This window comes from Homarus americanus, unplaced genomic scaffold, assembly GCF_018991925.1.
Source record: "Homarus americanus isolate GMGI-L3 unplaced genomic scaffold, GMGI_Hamer_2.0 scaffold37032, whole genome shotgun sequence".
NCBI lineage: Eukaryota > Metazoa > Arthropoda > Malacostraca > Decapoda > Nephropidae > Homarus > Homarus americanus.
Window position 1 is genome coordinate 10,440,144 of NW_024731852.1, and position 20,738 is coordinate 10,460,881.

Here is a 20,738-nt window from a genome sequence, read left to right on the forward strand (position 1 = left end):
TATATTTTATGCTTGAGGTGTATTGATAGTGTACCACTGTGTACCTTTTGAGCTTAGGGTGTACTTCTGTGTACATTTTGAGCTTAGGGTGTACTTCTGTGTACATTTTGAGCTTAGGGTGTACTTCTGTGTCCATTTTGAGCTTGGGGTGTACCACTGTGTACCTTTTGAGCTTGGGGTGTACCACTGTGTACCTTTTGAGCTTGGGGTGTACATATTGAAGTTGTGGTCTATTGATAGTGTGGTCTTGTACACATTTGAGCTTACTTTATACTAATGGCGTACTTCTTTGTGTCTTTTCAGGTGCGGCATATCCGTCGTGATGGCGTCCTACCTGTGAGGCCCCGCAAGAACTCCCTCAGTCGACCCAACAACCTTCACCCAAACGCCAGTCACACCCTCCCGCCCGCGCCCGCCCACACCACACCCGTCACCACCACCACCACTACCACCACCAATCACCACCACCACCACCACCACCACAACAACCTCCCGCCGCCCACCACCGCCACCACCGTCACCACCACCACCTCCACCCACCTGTCAACCGTCACCACCCACCCAGCTATCACCACCCACGTCCCCTCGCCACCCACAACCACCACCACTACTACCACCACTGCCACCACTCACGGAGACAAGGAGGGTGAAAAGCCTTCCTCATCCCCACAAGAGTCAGAAGATAAAGAAGGGGAGGAAGAAGAAGAGGAGGAGGAGGAAGAAGAAGAAGAAGAAGAAGAAGGAGGAGGAGAGGAAAAGAAACAGCTGCAGCAACGGTTAAAAGAAGAGCAGCAAATACGAGAGCTTCAGCTGCAGCAAGTGAAGGTACAGCTACATCACGTGAAACAGCAGCAGCAGGAGCAGCAGCAGCAGCAGCAACAACAGCAACAACAACAACAACAACAACAGCAGCTGCAGACGAAGGAGAAGCAGCAGTTGCGGCAAGCGAAGGAACACCAGCTGAAACAAGAGAATGAACTATCAAAGGAACAGCAGCTGCGACAAATAAAGGAACAGCTCAAACAGGAAAAGGAACAGTCGAAGGAAAAGCAACTGAAACAAGAAAAGGAACAGTTGAAAGAACAATTGAAACAGGAAAAGGAACAGTTAAAGTTAAAACAGGAAAAGGAACAGTTAAAGTTAAAACAGGAAAAGGAACAGTTAAAGTTAAAACAGGAAAAGGAACAGTTAAGATTGAAACAGGAAAAAGAGCAGTTGAAACAGGAAAAGGAACAGTTAAAGTTAAAACAGGAAAAGGAACAATTACGATTGAAACAGGAAAAGGAACAGTTAAAAGAGCAGTTAAAACAGGAAAAGGAACAACTACGACTGAAACTAGAAAAGGAACAGTTAAAACAGGAAAAAGAACAGTTAAAATTTAAACAAGAAAAGGAACAGTTGCGATTGAAACAGGAAAAGGAACAGCTAAAAATAAAACAAGAAAAGGAGCAACAAAAACAGGAAAAGGAACAGTTACGATTGAAACTAGAAAAGGAACAATTAAAGGAACAGTTAAAACAGGAAAAGGAACAGTTAAAATTGAAACAAGAAAAGGAACAGTTGCGATTGAAACAGGAAAAGGAACAGCTAAAGTTAAAACAAGAAAAGGAACAATTAAAGTTAAAACAAGAAAAGGAACAATTAAAGTTAAAACAAGAAAAGGAACAAATAAAGTTAAAACAAGAAAAGGAACAATTAAAGTTAAAACAAGAACAGGAACAATTAAAAGAGAAAGAAGAATTCGATCCAATAAAGGAACAAGAGTTGGAACAAATAACAGAACAGCAACAAAAGCAACAAGTGCAGCAAGAAAAGGAGAAAGTAAGAGAAGTCCAACAAGAACAAGAACAAGTAAACGATAAACAATTGAAACAAGAGAGAGAGGACTTCAAGGAACAGCAGCTGCGACAAGTGAGTATACAGCTACAACAAGTCAAGGAACAGCAGATTAAACAAGAAAAGGAACACGCCAAGGAGCAGCAGTTACAACAGTTAAAAAAGCAGCAGCAGTTCCGGCAGGTAAAGGAGGAACAGGAACAACAAATAAAGAAGCAACAACAACTGCCACAAAAACCGGAACAGCAGCAAGCAAACGAACAACTCCAGCAAGTCAAGAAACATTCACAGCAGCTACAGGTAAAGAAGCACTCGCCATTACCACCCGAGGAGGAACAGGTCAAGCAGGAACCACCGAGCGATCACCTGAAGAAGGAAAACAAAGAACCGCTACCTGAGGAACAACAGCTAACACAGCCTCCTGCCACAGAACTAACGAGAGAACCTTCAGAGCCTCCAACTAAGGAACGTGTCTCGCCGCCACTCGTGAAGGAACAGTCACCCCCACAGAGACACGAAGAGACGAAGGAGAAGCCGCCATTGCCGACGAAAGAACCAACGCGGCTGACGAAGAAGGACCCCGAGGCCGAACTCAGAGATCAGCTGCCACGGAAGTTCAAGGTTCAGCTCTCCAGACAGCTCAAGGTACAGCTCTCACGACAGATCAAGGACCAGTTACCACAGAGAGTCAAAGATCAGTTACCTCAGCAGATCAAGGAGCAGATAACCAGACAGGCGAAAGAACACTTGTCCAGACAGGCGAAAGAAAACGTAGCGAAACAGGACAAGGAACCACCGATTAACTGTCAACAGAAAGACGTCAAGGAAGACTCACCCACTCCCAGGAAGGAAGGCTCCACACCGCCCAGGAAGCAACAACAGTCGCTGCAACAGAGAAGACAGCCGGGGAAACAGCAGACAGCCAGGAAGAGAACAGCGCCTCCGGATAGGAAGAAGAGATCGCCGCCTCAGGATCACCAGAAATCCGAGGACAGTAGCTCAGGTAAGTGACCCCCAAGACACTATATTGTTCTATGTATATTTGGACCATCTGAAGAATAGACACCCCCTAGCTTATATCACCTGTAGATTAACCATCCTTACCTGGGGGTGAAGGTAAGTAAGCGTTATGGTGATTAATCATAAAGCTAATGATTGGGTGATTAATCTTAAGGTAAAATAAATTAGGGGACTAATCTCCAGGTGATATAAACTACGGGAACTACTCTTTAGGTGTTCCGTATATTTTGGGTAAACAATTAATATGTACTGGTATATAAATATTTCTCTCACGTGATCTTATGGGGTTAGTCTTCAGGATGTTATTTATACAGGAGACTACGGTAATGTGGTTGTCTTGTGCCTCTGATATTTTACCTTCCCTCTCACCTGATTATCATTAGTGGTGTTGTGGGGTGGGTACCTGCAGGTGGGGGCAGGTAAATGCTACTTGTTCTTAGCTTGTGTGTTTGTTGAGGAGAATCATCGTTGGTTGGTGTCATGGAGTGATAGTTGGAGGCCAGGTTGTGTCGGTGTTTGGTTTCCTCTTAGTGTGTTTGGTCTCCTTTTTTGTATGTTTGGTCATCTGTTTGTGTGTTTGATCTTTTTTTTTTGTTTTTTTTTTGGGGGTTTTCTGAGTGTTTGGTCTCCTGTTTGTGTGTGTTTGCTCTCCTGTTTGTGTGTGTTTGGTCTCCTGTTTGTGTGTGTTTGGTCTCCTGTTTGTGTGTGTTTGTTCTCCTGTTTGTGTGTGTTTGCTCTCCTGTTTGTGTGTGTTTGGTCTCCTGTTTGTGTGTTTTAGAGTGTTTTTGATCTGGAGTTACAGTATGTGTATGGGTCTCCCGTCTTGGACTCACTCTATAAGTTGGTCTCGGTCCCATCCGCCCCTCCTCCTCCCCTTGGTCTTAAAGTTCGTCCTCAAGTCTGTGATCCTCATCTACAGCTCCTTATCCAAACCTACACAGTTGTTACTAGTAAACTATGATAATTAATTGACCTTATTTACACCCTTGGAGTTGTGCTTCAATGCTGCATGTGTGTCTAAAGGAGAATTGAACTCATTTACGACAGGAAGAGAGTGGATAGGTGGGTAGGGAAACTCTACTCGAGTCCTCAGGTACCGGTAGACGACGATCCTTAACTTCCAACTTATGTGTAAAACTTGTAATTTTTAATCCCTGTGACGGTCTAACTTTTGTTGAGGGAGACGTGAGAACTTGCTATCTAACTCGAGATGTTAAAAATGGTGCTTCTTTTTTTTTCTTTTTTCTTTTTCTTTTTACGGAGACGTGAATGAAAACTTGTTAACCGTTGAAGAGATGGAAGTTTTTTTTTTTTTCCTTGAGGAGAACGTGAAAGAGAAGTGAAAGCTTGTTACCTTTCCTGAACTGATGCGGGAATCTGTAAACTTGAGGAAATACACCAGTTTTTTTTAATTATTTCGAGAGAGAGAGAGAGAGAGAGAGAGAGAGGGGAGAAATTCTTTAATATGTCTGCCTCTAAGGTGTATTATGCGTATATCTCATAAACTAAGGCTGGGGAAGGTCTGGCTGTACCTTTAGAGGATTTATGAGCTGGGGAGCGTAATGTTCCCAGGCGTTTAAGAGCAAACACTTGATGTGTGTGTGTGTGTGTGTGAGAAGATCAATGGTTGTCGGAATTAATGGTATAGCTTGGTGGTGCCTGTATGAGGAGGAAGGTGGCAGGCAAGGTTGTTTGCGGTTACCAAGGGGTGATGGCTCAGGTATAACTTAACGCCAGGAAGAGGCACATTGACGCTTCCTCACCAATCAAGTTACCATGCTCTCCTTTTGTAGCATGTGGTGGAGGTTGAGGCAGGTGGTGTGGGTGAGGCAGATGGTGCTGGTGGGTGAGACAATTGATGTGGTGCAGGTGGGTGAGTTAGGTGGTTTTCGTGGTGGGTGTGGCAGGTGGTGCAGGTGTGGTATGGCAGATGGTGTTGGTGGGTGAGGCAATTGACGGTGCAGGTGGTGGTGGAGGTGGTGATGGTGGAATGTTGTGGAGGAAAACATGAAAAATAATGGAAGGCAGAGGAGAATGGTGCGTCCTTGGAGTCGACCCTCCCCCAGTTCCCCCCTCCCCAGCTCCCCCCTCTCAGCTCCCCCCTCCTTCTCTTGTGTGTGTGGGGGGAGGGAATTGGATGTGGTGGTAGTTCCCTTGTCAACCCTTTACTCTGGGGGTCATTCTATGTAGGGTAAATGTGAACCACTCTCTTGCCTGGTTCATGTCTTAAATATTGCCCCATAATGTTCCCATAGTGCGGTATAGAATAAGGTAGTTGTAATGGTGGTGGTGGTGGTAGTGATGGTGGCTGGTGTTGGTGGTTGTGGTGAGGATGGTGGTTGGTGTTGGTGGTAGTTAAGGTTGATGACAGGTGTGGACTGCCGGCGTAGTGTGGTATAGAGCAACACCAAGACAGGCTTAAGATGGCCTCCTGGGGCTGTTCTACGCACTGTGACGGCTGAAGGCTGGATGCTGTGCTGGTGTTGTGCAGAGGGGTGCTGTGCTGGTGCTGTGTAATCATGCTGTGTATGCTCATCTCTTGCACCTAAACAGCTTCTCCTTGTCACCTCCGTCTTTTAATTCTGGTCTCCAATTTTCTCCTGTGGATAGTGAGAGAGTTCTACTAGAGTAAGGTAGGTGGGCCCCGGGGCACGCCTTATGACCCCGTTCACTCCGCCTTGGTCGAGATACTGGCTATTAAGATGCTATCTGTGAGGCTGGAGCTGATCTGTATGCAAGCTGCCTCTCCCCTGCCGACCCCGACCTGCCCTGCTTCCTCACCCTTCCATACCCTGCCTCACCCGCCTCACCTTTTCCTCCCCTGCCTCACCTTTTCCTCCCCTGCCACACCTTTTCCTCCCCTGCCTCACCCTTCCCTCCCTGCATCACCACCCTCCCCTACCCTCTACCCTACACTGGTCCTCGCACTCCACCCCATTCCAAGACACTAACACGCCCCTTCCCCCCCTGCCAGATTCCTTACAGAACACTCTATTATGATGTGTAGCTCGGTGTAGCGGAAAGAAGATGGGCGTAACAAGAAGGTGTTTTTGTTTTCGTCTCACTTGGAGTAAGAAAGGAATCACTATTCATGGGGATAATTTGATGCTGAAGCGTGGAGGATGACTTACAAGGCCTCTCTTTCAGCGTAGAGAGAGAGAGAGAGAGAGAGACTGTACTGTATATCGTGGGTTTTTTTCCGGCTTACATTCACGTCTTTATTTTTTGGTACGACGCCACTAATTAATTGCCTTTCATGATGGTGTTGATGACGACGCCAAGGATGATGTTATTGTACACGCCTCCCGAGCCTGGACCTAATGTAAGAGAGCGATAATTGCGTTCTAGTTTTGTTGACAGGAGATATGTAGATGGTGGAGGTGTGGGTGGTGGTGGAAGTGAGGGTGAAGGAGGTGATGGTGGGGTGTAGGAGGTGGTGATGGGGTGTTGGAGGAGAGAGGGAGGTGTTGCATGACTGGGCGATCAGGCTTGTTGGTAATTAATTGGTGGGTGTCCGTGCAATCCTGATTTCGTCCAACGTCTTGGAAAAATATGTGGACTTAACCGACTGTTGCCTCACATGGGGGGAGGAGGGACCAGGTAGTGGATGGGGGCTAGGTGATGGGAGCTAGTTGGCAGGCAGATGGTGGGGCAGGTGATGAGCAGGTGGTGGACCAAGGTGTGTGCAGATGGTGGGGCAGGTGATGAGCAGTGGTGGACAAGGTGTGTGCAGATGGTGGTGAAGGTGTATGCAGATGGTGAACCAGGGTGTGTGCAGATGGTGGATCAAGGTGTGTGTGCAGGTGGTGGTTGAGGCAGATGGTGGATCAAAGTATTGTGGGGAACCTGTGAGCCCAAGGGGGGGGGAGAGGTAGGGAGGGAGGAAGAGAGCATGAATCACGCACGGGTTGGTTAAGGTAATGCATACTAACCTTCCTCTTAACACAGAACGTACAGGAGAAGAAAAAACACAGGTCACGGGCAGGGAGAAAAACGGGTCACGAGCTGAGAAAAACCAGAGCAGACAAGAGGGGAAAAAAACAAGGTTCACGGGCAGGAAAAACACGGCTCACTGGGAAAAAACGGCTCACTGGCTGGGAAAAAAACAGAGCAGGAATGAGGAATAAAAACCCAACAATGACTAGGATGAATTGGGGGCAAGACGCACCTGTGAAGAGGGAAAAAAGGGAGACAAGTAGAGAGTGTGTGTGTGTGTGTGTGTGTGTGTGTGTGTGTGTGTGTGTGTGTGTGTGTGTGTGTGTGTGTGTGTGTGTGTGTGTGTGTGTGTGTGTGTGTGTGTGTGTGTGTGTGTGTGTGTGTGTGTGTGTGTGTGTGTGTGTGTGTGTGTGTGTGTGTGTGTGTGTGTGTGTGTGTGTGTGTGTACGTTAGTTTTAGTCTCAGTGTACGCGACAGACATTTTAACAGTGAACGTGAGATTAAAGTTGAGAACATCACGTCTCTCCCTGAAGCTGAGAAAAAATACATTATACATTCATTACCTGTGTGAGTTGTGTGTGGAGGAATTATAGACGATTTAAAGCAGTGAGGAGGAGGGAGAAGGGAGGGGAAGGGGGGAGGAGGAGGGAGGAGTCAGGGTTTACAGGTGAGGCAGGAGTAAGGTGGTGATGGTGATAAGTGTGACCCCCGTTGGGAGTGTGTAGAGCGGATGACCAGGGAACCACTCCAATAACTCTTCTCCCTCCTCAGCCTCCTCTTCTTCCTAATCCCTCCTCCTCAGCCGTCCCAGCAGTGTGGGTTCGTGCACCTGCTGATGCTAACCACCACCTCCTGCCCACCCACCTCACCACCACCCCATCTATCTCACTAACTCATGTACTGACACACCATATCTCTCTCAACTGTTTATCGTTGGTACGCCCCCTCCCCCTTCCCTCCTGCTGGTGCTGACACGGTGACATCTTGAACATGACTGGTGTTGCTGCACGGGGAACAACGCTGCAATGCCGACCAGTTTTTTCCCAGAGTTTAGGAGGGAGAGGAGGTAGGGACTTGGCCCTAGAGACCGCTTTCACCCTGGGGTCAAATGTAACTCTATTCTTGGGTCCAGAATTGAGTCTTTGAGTGGCTGCAGTGGAGTTGTGTTTATAATCTTCTTGACGTTCCCGTTCTTAACTTTGTTTATTCTCGTGTTGGGGAGGAGTAGTGCTCTGTGTGTGTGTGTGTGTGTGTGTAACGTGCACTCACTTTATAACTGGTTATCCTTGTAGCTTGATAGTCATAAGTTCTTTGTCATTTTGTTGCCACGTTAAGACAAATTACAGTCTTCTTGTTTCTGAATGAGTGTTATTATTATTTGTTCTGTAATGGGGATTTTGTTTTTGTTTCTATTCGTTACTTGTATTACTTCTTTGTATTTGTCCACGGGTGTTTTTGTTTGAGTATTGTTTTTTGTAGTTGTTTACTGGGTCTTGTTATTAATATTATTATTATTACGACTACTATTATTGTTATTGCCATCATTATTATTGTCATTATCATTATCCTAAGAGCTTTCTCAATTAATGATGAAACAGAGAACACCCCTGAGGTCAAAGTCACAGAAGGTCACAAGGGAAAAGGTCAGGGGGTCATAACCTGTCCAGAGAATAAGGCTCCCGTAGGTACAGATTGGTTTAATGGGACAACCTCCTGGGAATAGATGTACCGTCGCTTCCTCACCTGTATTACCGTGTAAAGGTCAAGGTCAAAGGTCAGTGCTGGAGGTTAGGGTGTTTTTTTTTCACTGCTGGAGGTGAGAAGATTGTGCAGGGGGGGGAGATTGTGAGGGGAAGGGGAGATTGTGCAGTGTGGTGGAAAGGGGAGATGTGCAGTGTGGGGAGAGAGGGTGTGCAGTGTGGGGAGAGGGGAGATTGTGCAGTGTGGGGAGAGAGGGAGATAGCAATGTGGGGAGAGAAGGGGGAGATACTGTTTATATTGGTCTTTTATGTTCAGGCCATTATGGTGTGTGTGTGTGTGTGTGTGTGTGTGTGTGTGTGTGTGTGTGGGTTTCGGGTTGGTTTCAGCTGTTTGTTGGGATTGGTAATTGTGTTAGTAGTAGTGGTGTTAGTAGTAGCTATGGTGGTAGTAGTGGTAGAGATGGTAGAGGTAGTAGTAGTGGTTGTATTGTTACTGGTTGTCGCCGGACTGGGCTTAACGGCTAATCCTGTTATTGCAACTGCGTGTGTGTGTGTGTGTGTGCGCCGTTGTTTTGGTCATGCTGCAGTTGTGACCTCTGGGGCGTCCACTCCCTCCTCTTGCTGTTGTTGATGGCAGATACAAAAAAAAAGCTGTTATTATGGCTTTTGTTATTACCACTGTTGTAGTTGTTGACGTGAGAGATTGTTATTGTTTATTTGTTCATTGACTTGTGTGTGTGTGTGTGTGTGTGTTGACAAGAGAGATTATTGTTATTTGCGTTTTTGTAATTGTTGGTGTTGTAGTTGTTAATATAGGAGGTGGTTGTTAGACTGAGAGGTTATTATTATTATTATTATTATTATTATTATTATTATTATTATTATTATTATTATTATTATTATTAGGCCCTACTGATTTTATTGACGCAATATTTGGTATTATCTTGAAAACATATCTTCAATATTTTATTATTATTATTATTATTATTATTATTATTATTATTTATTGATGTTGATAGTCGATGTTTATTTTTTTATTGATAACGATGTTGATAGTTATTGTACTGGCTTTATATACCAACTACACTGGCGGAAGGCCTTGTGTGTGTGTGTGTGTGTGTGTGTGTGTGTCCTATCTCTGTGTTTATATATGTATGTGTGTTTTATGCATTGTATTTTAATCAGAAATTTGCATAGTAGTATGAATATATTTTTATCCGTCTGTTTGTCTGTTTGCTGTGTATGTATGTATGTATGTATGTATGTATGTATGTATGTATGTATGTATGTATGTATGTATTGTTCTGATGCATTTACCATACCACTTAACACGTATTTTAGTGGAGAATTTGCAACGTCATGGAGCACCGAATTTGGGAGGCTTGATTACAGGTTATGTCAATTAGGCAAAGTTGTAGGTCATAGCAGGTCATAATAGGTCACAGCAAAAGGTCATAACAGGTCACAGTAGGTCATAATAAGTCACAGTAGGACATAACGGAAAACAGGGTCACAGCAGAAGGTCATTATAGGTCACAGTAGACCATAACAGCCCACAGTAGGTCACAATAGGTCATAACAGATAACAAGGTCACAAGAGAAGGTCATTATAGGTCACAGTAGATCATAACAGCCCATAGTAGGTCACAATAGGGCATTATAGGTTACAGTAGGTCATAACAGATAACATGGTCACAGCAGAAGGTCATTACAGGTCACAGTAGATCATAACCGCTCACGGTAGGTCACAATAGGGCATTATAGGTCGCAGTAGGTCATAACAGATAACAAGGTCACAGCAGAAGGTCATTACAGGTCACAGTAGATCATAACAGCCCACAGTAGGTCACAATAGGACATTGTAGGTCACAGTAGGTCATAACAGATAAGAAGGTCACAGCAGAAGGTCATTACAGGTCACAGTAGATCATAACAGCCCACGGTAGGTCACAATAGGACATTATAGTTCACAGTAGGTCATAACAGATAACAAAGTCACAGCAGAAGGTCATTACAGGTCACAGTAGATCATAACAGCCCACATTAGGTCACAATAGGGCATTATAGGTCACAGTAGGACATAACAGATAACAAGATCACAGCAGCGGATCACTCATAACTAAAGGTCAGAGTAAGTGAAATGGCGCCGTTGGACCTGACCTTAAAACGCGGATTTAGTTGACTAATTCCTGTGACGTGTTTAGTGCAAGTACAGGCGGTGGTCAGGGTGACACCTTGCGTAATAATTGATGGTAGTTAAGAGTAAATAATGGCTAAATTAGGGCAAATTTCAAGTAGAGTCAAGATGGAGCTAGTTGTGTGTGTGTGTGTGTGTGTGTGTGTGTGTGTGTGGAACGTTTAAATCCCCGGACACGTAACCTAACCAATTTCAACCCAACCCAAACCTGTTAACCTAGCCTAACCTAACCTAACCTAACCTCACCTAACAACCTATCCCTACCCTACCTATACCTAACCTAACCACACCACCACAGTATGTAATTCCAGGTCCGTTCAGCTAGTAGACATTAAAACTAATTACAGGAGTCCCCTGAGTGGTTGAATACCTGTACTAATGGCGGTGCTGGGGGGCTTCTGTGACCTGCGCCACTGTACGTTCATTAAGGTGGTGATGCTGTGTGTTTTAATGGCGTGTCTATATAATGGGGTGATAGGAGAGAGAGGGGGGTGGGGGGAATAGAGGTAAAAGAGAGGTGGGGATAGAGGGTGGGGGATAGAAGAGTAAAGAGAGAAGGGGTGGGGGATAGAGAGGTGGGGAATATTGAGAGGAAAAGGAGAGAGAGAAAAGGTGGGGGATAGCGAAGAGAGGAGAGGAAGAGAGAGGTGGGGGGATAAAGAGAGAAAGGGGAGAGAGAAATTAAACTATTAAACTTGATACAATTGTTATACTGCAGTTGTTTATTTGTTGTTGTTTTTTTTAATTGTGTTTTTGTTGTTGTTAGGGGTGGTTGATGATGGTGATTGTGTGTGTTTGCGTGTAAGATAAGTGTATGTCGTTGTGTGTGTGTTTTATTTATTTATTGTTTTTGGGTGTCTGTCTGTCTGTCTGTCTGTCTGTCTGTCTGTCTGTCTGTCTGTCTGTCTCACCCCTGCTAGCTGGCGGGAACTCTAGGCTGGAGGAAGACGTTTAATCTTTACGGGAAGTTATTATTACGCTTATGGAGGAACCCGGGGTCACAGGTGAAGCCGCCGGGGTCAAAAGGTCAGTCCGGGGTGAACGCTGTCAAGGTCGCTCTGTCTCATGACCACTGCTCTCTCTCTCTCTCTCTCCCTCCGGTACACCTGAAGGACGGTACACACACACACACACACACTGGGATGGGGAAAGACGTAGGGTGATGTGGGGAGACTTAGTTGTCATTCGTAGGTATTAATTAGACCTGATAGCTTCCTCCTCCCCTCCCTCCCCCTCTGCTCTGTAAACCCCTATCGTTAAGACTGATCAGGTGGGCACACACACACACACACACACGAGGGAGAGAGAGAGAGAGAGAGTATTACCTGTTAATCCAGATCATTAATGAGGGGTTGCAGGTAGTGTTGTTGTTGGTGCACCTGAGTCATTCTCCCTCCCTCCCTCCTCCCTCCTCCTCCCTCTCCCTCCTCCCTCCCTCCCTCCCTCCCTCCTCCCTCCCTCCGTTTGTTAACACACTCACACACACACACACAACGCCAGGTACCGAGTATTAGAAGGCTGTTGAGCTGTTACTGACTGTGTGTGTGTGTGTGTGTGTGTGTGTGTGTGTGTGTGTGTGTGTGTGTTCGTACGGCCATTTTGAAGGACAGAAGCCACCAGTGTGTGTGAGGTTTAATTCTTGTATGTTTACACTCTTGACATGTATTAACCTAACCAACTAAACCTGTGTTAATCTAATTAATTTGACACCTAACCTAGACTAGCCTAACCTAACCTAGACTAGCCTAACCTATCCATTATACACTCACAACCTATCCCTGCAGTATTTGTTTACATCGCTATCTGCCTATCAGAAGTGGGACCTGACTCACTCGTGTACGTAAGTGTATGTATGTATGTATGTATGTATGTATGTATGTATGTATGTATGTATGTATGTAATTAACTAACAGCTGACTGACGACTCGTGCACACAAAATAAATGTGTGTGTGTGTGTGTGTGTGTGTGTGTGTGTGTGTGTGTGTGTGTGTGTGTGTGTGTGTGTGTGTGTGTGTGTCCTGGGGGTAAAAAATAATGCGTGTTGAGCCAGCCAGGTTATTTAGGATGGTTATTTGAGAGGGAGGGAAAGGTGGAAGAGTAGGAGGAGGGGGAAGGTGGAGAAGAGAGGGAGGGGAGGGAAGGGGTGGAAGAGAGGGAGGGAGGGGGGAAGGTGAAGAGAGGAGGGAGGGAAAAGTGGAAGAGTAGGGAGGAGGGGGAAGGGGTGGAAGAGAGAGGGGAGGGAGGGGAAGGGGTGGAAGAGTAGGGAGGGAGGTGGAAGGTGGAAGAGTAGGGAGGGAGGGGGTGAAGAGTAGGGGAGGGAGGGAAAAGGGGGGTGGAAGAGTAGGGAGGAGGGGGAAGGGGGTGGAAGAGTAGGGAGGAGGGGAAGGGGTGGAAGAGTAGGGAGGGAGGGGAAGGGGGTGGAAAGAGGAGGAGGGGAGGGAAAGGTGGAAGAGAGGAACGGAGGAAGGGAAGAGTAGGAGGGAGGTGAAGGGGTGGAAGAGTAGGGAGGGGGAGGGAAGGGGTGGAAGAGTAGGGAGGAGGGGGAAGGTGGGAAGAGAGGAGGGAGGGGGAAGGTGGAAGAGTAGGGAGGGAGGGGGAAGGGGTGGAAGAGTAGGGAGGAGGGGAAGGGGTGGAAGAGTAGGGAGGGAGGGAAGGGTGGAAGAGTAGGAGGAAGGGGAAGCATATCTTCTCACGCCCCCAGGATGTTACACGGCCTTCTATCCTTCTCTCCTCTCCTTTCTTGTCCTTTCCCTTCTTATTCTTATCAATTTTCCTTCCTTCTTCCTTCCTTTGTCTCCTCCTCCTTTTCCCTCCGCATCTTACAACTTTCTCCACATCTTCCTGTCCTTGCTACACTCCCTGCCTCACACCTCCACACACCCCTTCTGCCCTCTCCCTCACTCTCCTCAGTGCACATGACTGCTGCTGGCGACACACCCTCATGACGCACACAAGGAAGGCACATGTCCCTATTTGCTTGATTCGGTGCACATGACCCACCTCCTTACATGAGTTGGTGCACACAGGCCTTACATTCTCCCTCCTGTGTGTGTGTGTGTGTGTGTGTGTGTGTGTGTGTGTGTGTGTGTGTGTGTCTTGGATCACCCACCCACACGCCCAACATCTGCTGCCCCTGGTGAGGCGGAGATGATAGTATAGTAGTGGTGATGGTAGTGGTACAAGTGGTGGTTGTGGTGGTGATGTTAGTGGTAGGGGTGATGGTGATGGCAGCAGTAGTGATGGTGAGGGTGGTAGCAGTTATGGTGATAATGGTAGTAGTAATAGTAATTGTAGTGGCTTGGGGTTGTATTAGATGTGGTGGTTGGGATTGTGGTGATAGTGGTAGTAGTAGTGATAATAGTAGTAGTAATATTAATAGTAGTTGTAGTTGTTGTGGTTGTGGTTGTGGGAGCTGTGGTGGGTGGTGGTTTCTCTCTCCCTTGTGAACTTTAGTGGGGCTACCGTTGATTGGATTAAACAAAGTTACCATGACAGTGTGGTGCCTCTGTGTCCAGGTTAGGGGGAGTGGTGGAGGGAGGGAGAGAGAGAGTAAGAGTGGTGGAGAGAGAGAGAGAGAGAGAGTGGTGGAGTGAGGGAGAGAGAGAGTAAGAGTGGTGGGGGAGAGAGAGAGAGAGAGAGAGAGAGAGAGTGGTGGAGTGAGGAGAGAGAGAGAGAGAGAGAGAGAGAGAGAGAGTGGGTGGAGGAGGGAGAGAGAGTAAGAGTGGTGGGGGAGAGAGAGAGAGTGGTGGAGTGAGGGAGAGAGAGAGAGAAGAGTGGTGGGGAGAGAGAGAGAGAGAGAGAGAGAGAGAGAGAGAGAGAGAGAGAGAGAGAGAGAGTGGTGGAGGAGGGAGGAGAGAGAGAGAGAGAGTGGTGGAGTGAGGGAGAGAGAGAGAGAGTAAGAATGATGGGGAGAGAGTAAGAGAAGTGGGGAAAGAGAGAGAATAAAAGTAGTGAGAAGAGAGTAAGAGTGAGAGAGAGAAATAAAGAGTCAAGGCGGAAGTAAATATCAGATGAGGAGAGAAAGTTAAGTACAGGTACTAAAGTTTTATTGTGGTATAGTGGTCGACCATTCTCTCTCTCTCTTTCTCTCTCTCTCTCTGCGAATAAGTTACGTCTCTTTAAGTAGCTGAATCGAGTTCCCTTTAACTTCTGGCCAATAATTTACGTCTCCTCCTCCCCCAGGTAAGAGAGAGAGAGAGCTTTTCATCATTGCCTCATCATTCCGGAATTAACTCAAGAGTAAAATATTTGCTTAGGTTAGGTTAGGTTAGGTTAGGTTAGGTTGGGGTTAGGTTAGGTTAGGTTAGGGTTAGGTTAGGTTAGGTTAGGTTAGGTTGGTTCGGTTCGGTTCGGTTGAGGAAGCGAATGGTAGGTTAGGTTCAACTAAGTTAGGGTAGTTAATCTTTTGGGGAAATATGCTGGAGTGGTTCATGTTTAGGTAATTGGTAAACTTAGGTCACTTTACACACCTATTACAAGTTTTTTTAAGTTTTGTCTCGTTAAAGATGGATGGTGGCCTTTCAGGTGACCTTCTAACTCTGGGGTAATGGCGGTAAATGTTTTGTGATTTCCTGATAATCATTTGGGGGCGGGGACTGTAGCGTCATAGGGGGTGATATATCTGGGGGTGAAATATCTGGGTGTTGGGTGAAATATCTTGAGGATAAAACGCCCTGAAACTGAAAACGCCCTGAAACTGAAACACCCTGAAACTGAAACACCCTGAAACTGAAACACCCTGAAACTGAAACACCCTAAAACTGAAACACCTCTAAAAACTGAAACACCCTGAAACTAAACACCCTGAAACTGAAACACCCTGAAACTGAAACACCCTGAAACTGAAACACCCTAAAACTAAAACACCCTAAAACTGAAACACCCTGAAACTGAAACACCCTGAAACTGAAACATCCTGAAACTGAAACACCCTAAAACTGAAACACCCTGAAACTGAAACACCCTGAAACTGGAAACACCCTGAAACTGAAACACCCTGAAACTGAAACACCCTGAAACTGAAAACACCCTGAAACTGAAAACACCCTGAAACTGAAACACCCTGAAACTGAAACACCTTAAAACTAAAACACCCTAAAAACTGAAACACCCTGAAACTGAAACATCCTGAAACTAAAACATCCCTGAAACTGAAACACCCTGAAACTGAAACACCCTAAAACTGAAACACCCTAAAACTGAAACCCCTGAAACTGAAACACCCTAAAACTGAAACACCCCGAAACTAAAACACCCTGAAACTAAAACACCCTGGCACCAGCTGACCGTTTGTATTGTTGTCCTGTTGTTGTTGATAACGTAAGTGTGGGGAGGAGGTGGGGGCAGCTGCTGTGTCCACTGGGATGGCCACTATCGAACAGTGTTTGTGTAGAGCCGGAAGGTCATCTTGGGGAGGGGGGGGGTGGTGGTGGTGGTGGTAGCTAGAGGAGGTGGTGAGGTCGATGATGATGGTGGTTGTTGTATAGGGGTGATGGAGGAAGGTCAGTGTGGGGTGGTGGTGGAGAGTCACTGGTGGAGAGTCACTATTGGTGGAGAGTCACTGTTGGTGGAGGAGGGTCAGTGGTGGAGAGTCACTATTGGTGGGGAGGTCAGTGGTGGTGGTTGTCAGTACTAAGGCTCAGCTCCGTCACGGTGTGGAGTCCAACACTCATCAACCTGTTTATTTTGACTCTCATGAAGGCATTAGTGGGAGGCTGGCGGGGATGATAGCGACGGGTGATGGACGACGAGTTGTGTGTGTGGCAGGTGTGTGTGTGTATGTGTGTGTGTGTCAGGTGTGTGTGTGTGTGTGTGTGTGTGTGTGTGTGTGTGTGTGTGTGTGTGTGTGTGTGTGTGTCAGGTGTGTGTGTGTGTCAGGTGTGTGTGTGTGTGTGTGTGTGTGTGTGGGTGGTGTGTGTGTGTGTGTGTTAATAATAATAATAATTAACGGTTTATTGAAGAGCTTGGCAGCCAGAAGGCTGAAAATATACAGTTACATATTTGGGGAATGGGTTTCGAATTACAAATAATATACAAGTAACATAAGTGATACAAATAAGATATATAATAACTAGATGGGGAAAAAGCTCAAACTACAGGTTTCAAACATAGTGACAGTGCAAGAAGTAGTATTTACTGGGGAGGAATACACTGGTTTATTACAGTTATTGATAATTTTACAATGGTTGGGACTGGGCTGTTCTATAGCGATCAGTTCGTGCACGTATGGGCTGGATGCGGTTGTGGTGTCGAACAGCAATTCTCGGCCAGGGTCTCAGGTGGTAGTAGGAGCCGGTGTCGAGGATGGTGTAGAAGCTTCTACCAAATTTGCAGATGAGGTCGTGGTGATGGTCAGTGAGAGTCGAAAGGGTCAGTGTGTTGAGCGCTTCTGATATGTGGAGAGGAAGGAGAGAGAGAATAATCTTGCATGCCCCTTTGCACTTTTCTAGGTGTTACGTTGTGTGGCATTTAGGAGGAAGACCAGGTAGGGGAGGCATAGGTGAGCTTGGAAAGTATGAATGTTGTGTAAACACTGAGGAGCTCAGGTGCAGGAACTCCGAGGGACTTGAGTTGGCGGAGGAGGTGGAGACGGAAACTGGAGGATTTGACAACTTCACTGACGTGTGGTTTCCAATTTAGTTTGTTGTCTATGGTGACGCCGAGGAGCTTCGTGGAATCTACAACCTGGAGTGTGTTCGGACTTAGAGTAATGGAAGGAGGTGGGACAATGTCGGAGGAGAGGTTGATGTGCATAACCATGGTCTTGGTATGGTTGATGGTGACATGGTTGTTGGTGGCCCAGTTTTGGAGACTGTTCAGTAAATCCTGAAGGGCGGTATAGTCGGGAGCAGAATTGTTGACGCTGATCCCAATGGTGGAGTCGTCGACATATTTCCAGCGAGCAGGGGTTTCTCTTAGGGCATCATTGATGAGCATAAGGAAGCAAAGTGGTCCCATCTTGGTGCCTTGGGGGACGCCACAGGTGAGTGACTGAAAGGTGGAGACAGCCCCTCGGAAGCGTACAGCTTGGCGTCGGTCACTGAGGAAGTCTGTAAGCCATGGTATGAGACTTCTCCGAAGCCCGAGGTCAATAGCTTTGTTGATGATTATATTGTGGTCGACTAGGTCGAATGCTTTAGTGAAATCAATGAAGGCGACAGCTACAGACGTTTTTCGTTTCTCGAGATGGCGGTATATGTAATCGAGAACGCTGACAAGACAGTGAGTGGTGGAGGAAGTTTTCATATTTCATATTGGCAGGTGTGTGTGTGTGTGGCAGGTGTGTGTGTGTGTGTGTGTGGCAGGTGTGTGTGTGTGTGTAGCGTGTGTGTGTGTGTGTGTGTTTTGGCCGTTGTGCCACCGACATACCTATAAATGTGTGTTGTATATGCCAAAGAGTAGCGGTGATATATATCGTTGGCTGGGTAAGGGGTTCACACACACACACACACACACACACCTCCCCTCCCCTCTCACGGATTAAATTTAGACACCCATTGAAAACACCCACACTTTATTACACCTTCTCACACGCACATATATGTCATGCTGCCGGCAGGTGTAGTAAATTGGGCCAGGTCTGTGTATATATTGAGAATCTGTAAGGATAGAATTTATGACCAGCCCCCTCCCCTCCACCCCACCCCATCCCTACCCCACCCCCACCTACCCCACCCCCACCCCACACCCACCCCACCCCACCTCACCACCTGTGTCTCGTGTTAAGTATTCAGGTTGGCTTCTCGCTATGAAACCTTTAGTAAAAATAACCCGCGTTAAGGTATGTTGAAGGTTGTTCGCGTTTATTTATTTGTCTTTGTGTTTTGTCGACGTCATTGCAGTGCTCAACATTTATCCAAACGTTAAGGTGATAATGGCGGTGCAAACTACATACTGTAATGGAGACATTTGAGGTTTTAAGGCCTTTTTGTTGATATAGTAATATTCTCTACCTGTAAATATATCAATCCAGGTGTAATAATAATATTATGACGTAATATACTTGTAGAAATGATGATAATGTAGATAACAGTGGTGGTACTACTAATAATAATAATAGTGTTTCTGAGAACTGGTTAAGTCTGGGTACATTAACAGTACCACTGTATCAACGATTACAGTTTATAGAGGTGAGGAGCCAGACTGGAGGGGTGGGGGGAGGAATAAGGGGAGCCAGCCAGGGAGGGAAGGAATAAGGGGAGCCAACCAGGGAAGGAAGGAATAAGGGGAGCCAGCCAGGGAGGGAAGGAATAAGGGGAGCCAGCCGGGAGGGAAGGAATAGGGGAGCCAGCCGGGAGAGAGGAATAAGAGCCAGCCAGGGAGGGAGGTAAGGGGAGCCAACCAGGGAAGGAAGGAATAAGGGGAGCCAACCAGGAAGGGCAAGAGTCAGCCCAGGGAGGGAAGGAATAAGGGAGCCAACCAGGGAGGAAGGAATAAGGGGAGCCAGCTGCCAGGGAAGGAAGGAATAAGGGGAGGTCAGCCAGGGAGGGAAGGAATAAGGGGGGAGTCAGCCAGGGAGAGGGGAAGGAATGGGGGCCAGCCGGGGAGGGAAGGAATAAGGGGAGCCAGCCAGGGAGGGAAGGAATAGGGAGCCAGCCAGGGGAGGAAGGAATAAGGGGAGCCAGCCAGGAAGGAAGGAATAAGGGGAGCCAGCCAGGTGGGAAGGAATAAGGGAGCCAACCAGGGAGGGGGAAGGAATAAGGGGGAGCCAGCCAGGGAGGGGGAAGGAATATGGGGAAGCAGGTAGGAAGAGAAGAGACAAGCACAGGCTGACAGCGGGGTGCAGTATGGCGGCTGTACACGTGACTCCGTGAGGCTGACCCTCGTACGCACCTCTACACACCACTGCTTTGATAACGCTAATGTTCTGTTCTGTAAATGTAACACGAGAAACTGTACTCCAACACGAGAACAAGTGCTAGAACACCAGAACAATATAATAACACAAGAACAAACGCTATACAACACGGGAACTACGACTATTAAAAGAGTTAAAACACTTTAACTCTAAAATGAATGCAAGAACGCGATAAAGAACGAGGGAATATGAGAAATGAACGATAGAATAGGATAACCCCCTCCAAAAAATTGATTGAAACACTCACAGAATCATTTAGATATGAAAAATAAACAAATAAATGTGAGGTGTGTGTGTGTGTGTGTGTGTGTGTGTGTGTGTGTGTGTGTGTGTGTGTGTGTGTGTGTCTCGGGAGATGTTATGGCGGACATACATTACCTGACAACTTGTGAATATATATCAATACACTTTTAAAAAATCAAGGTATTTCCTCTTTTTTTTTTTTTTTATCTCGCTGTTATTGTTTTCATTGTCTTTATTTTCCTTTGTTGTTTTTGTTTATGGAAGGGAGGGTGAGAGAGAGGAGAGAGAGAGAGAGAGAGAGAGAGACTGTTTACAAATATATCAACAACAATAAGAAAGCCGTAAATAAAAGGAGGAGGATGATGATGGAGAGAGTAAAGAGAAATAAAAAAAACAATTAGTGAGAAAGAGTTAAGAAAGTGGTGTGAGTGTCAGGAACTTAATTCATCAGGGTGAGAAATGCGGAGAGGATTATTTTGTCTTTTTTTAATTACTTTCTTTTTTCATTCGGTGTTTTTCTTTTTCTTTCTTTCATTGTTTTTTTTACTTTCTTTCTTTTAGTGTTTATTTATTTATTTATTTTGTCTTTCTTTTTTCTTTCTTTATTTTAGTCTTTCTTTCTTTCATTATTGTATTTATTTGTTTGTTTATTTTTGTACGTGTTTGTTATCTATGTATTTTACTTTTTTTTTGGGGGGGTACGCATTTTTTTTTTACTTTTATTTACTTATTTATCTTAGGCTGTATTGAGTATTTTATTATTATTATTATTATTATTATTGTATAGGTGTCCGTTGGTGGCCAAATATGTTCGTGTTTTTTTTCCTATAACCACTATTATGTATCGTCCCTAGTGCGTACTGGGAGATGATAGTCTCTAGTGAAGGTCAGTAACTACAGCCCCTGTCCTGACTATCTCTTAAGGGAGAATGAAATAACTAACCAATA

The 20,738-nt window shown here is 46.0% G+C and overlaps 1 protein-coding gene across 1 annotated transcript in view; it reads left to right on the forward strand.

The window, feature by feature from the left end:
* Nucleotides 1-20,738, forward strand: part of LOC121867877 (trichohyalin-like) — a 265,880-nt gene that overhangs the window by 236,184 nt on the left and 8,958 nt on the right. The window contains exon 8 of the mRNA XM_042368002.1: nt 304-2,839. Coding sequence (XP_042223936.1) covers nt 304-2,839 — 2,536 coding nt within the window. The remainder of the gene's footprint in view (nt 1-303; nt 2,840-20,738) is intronic.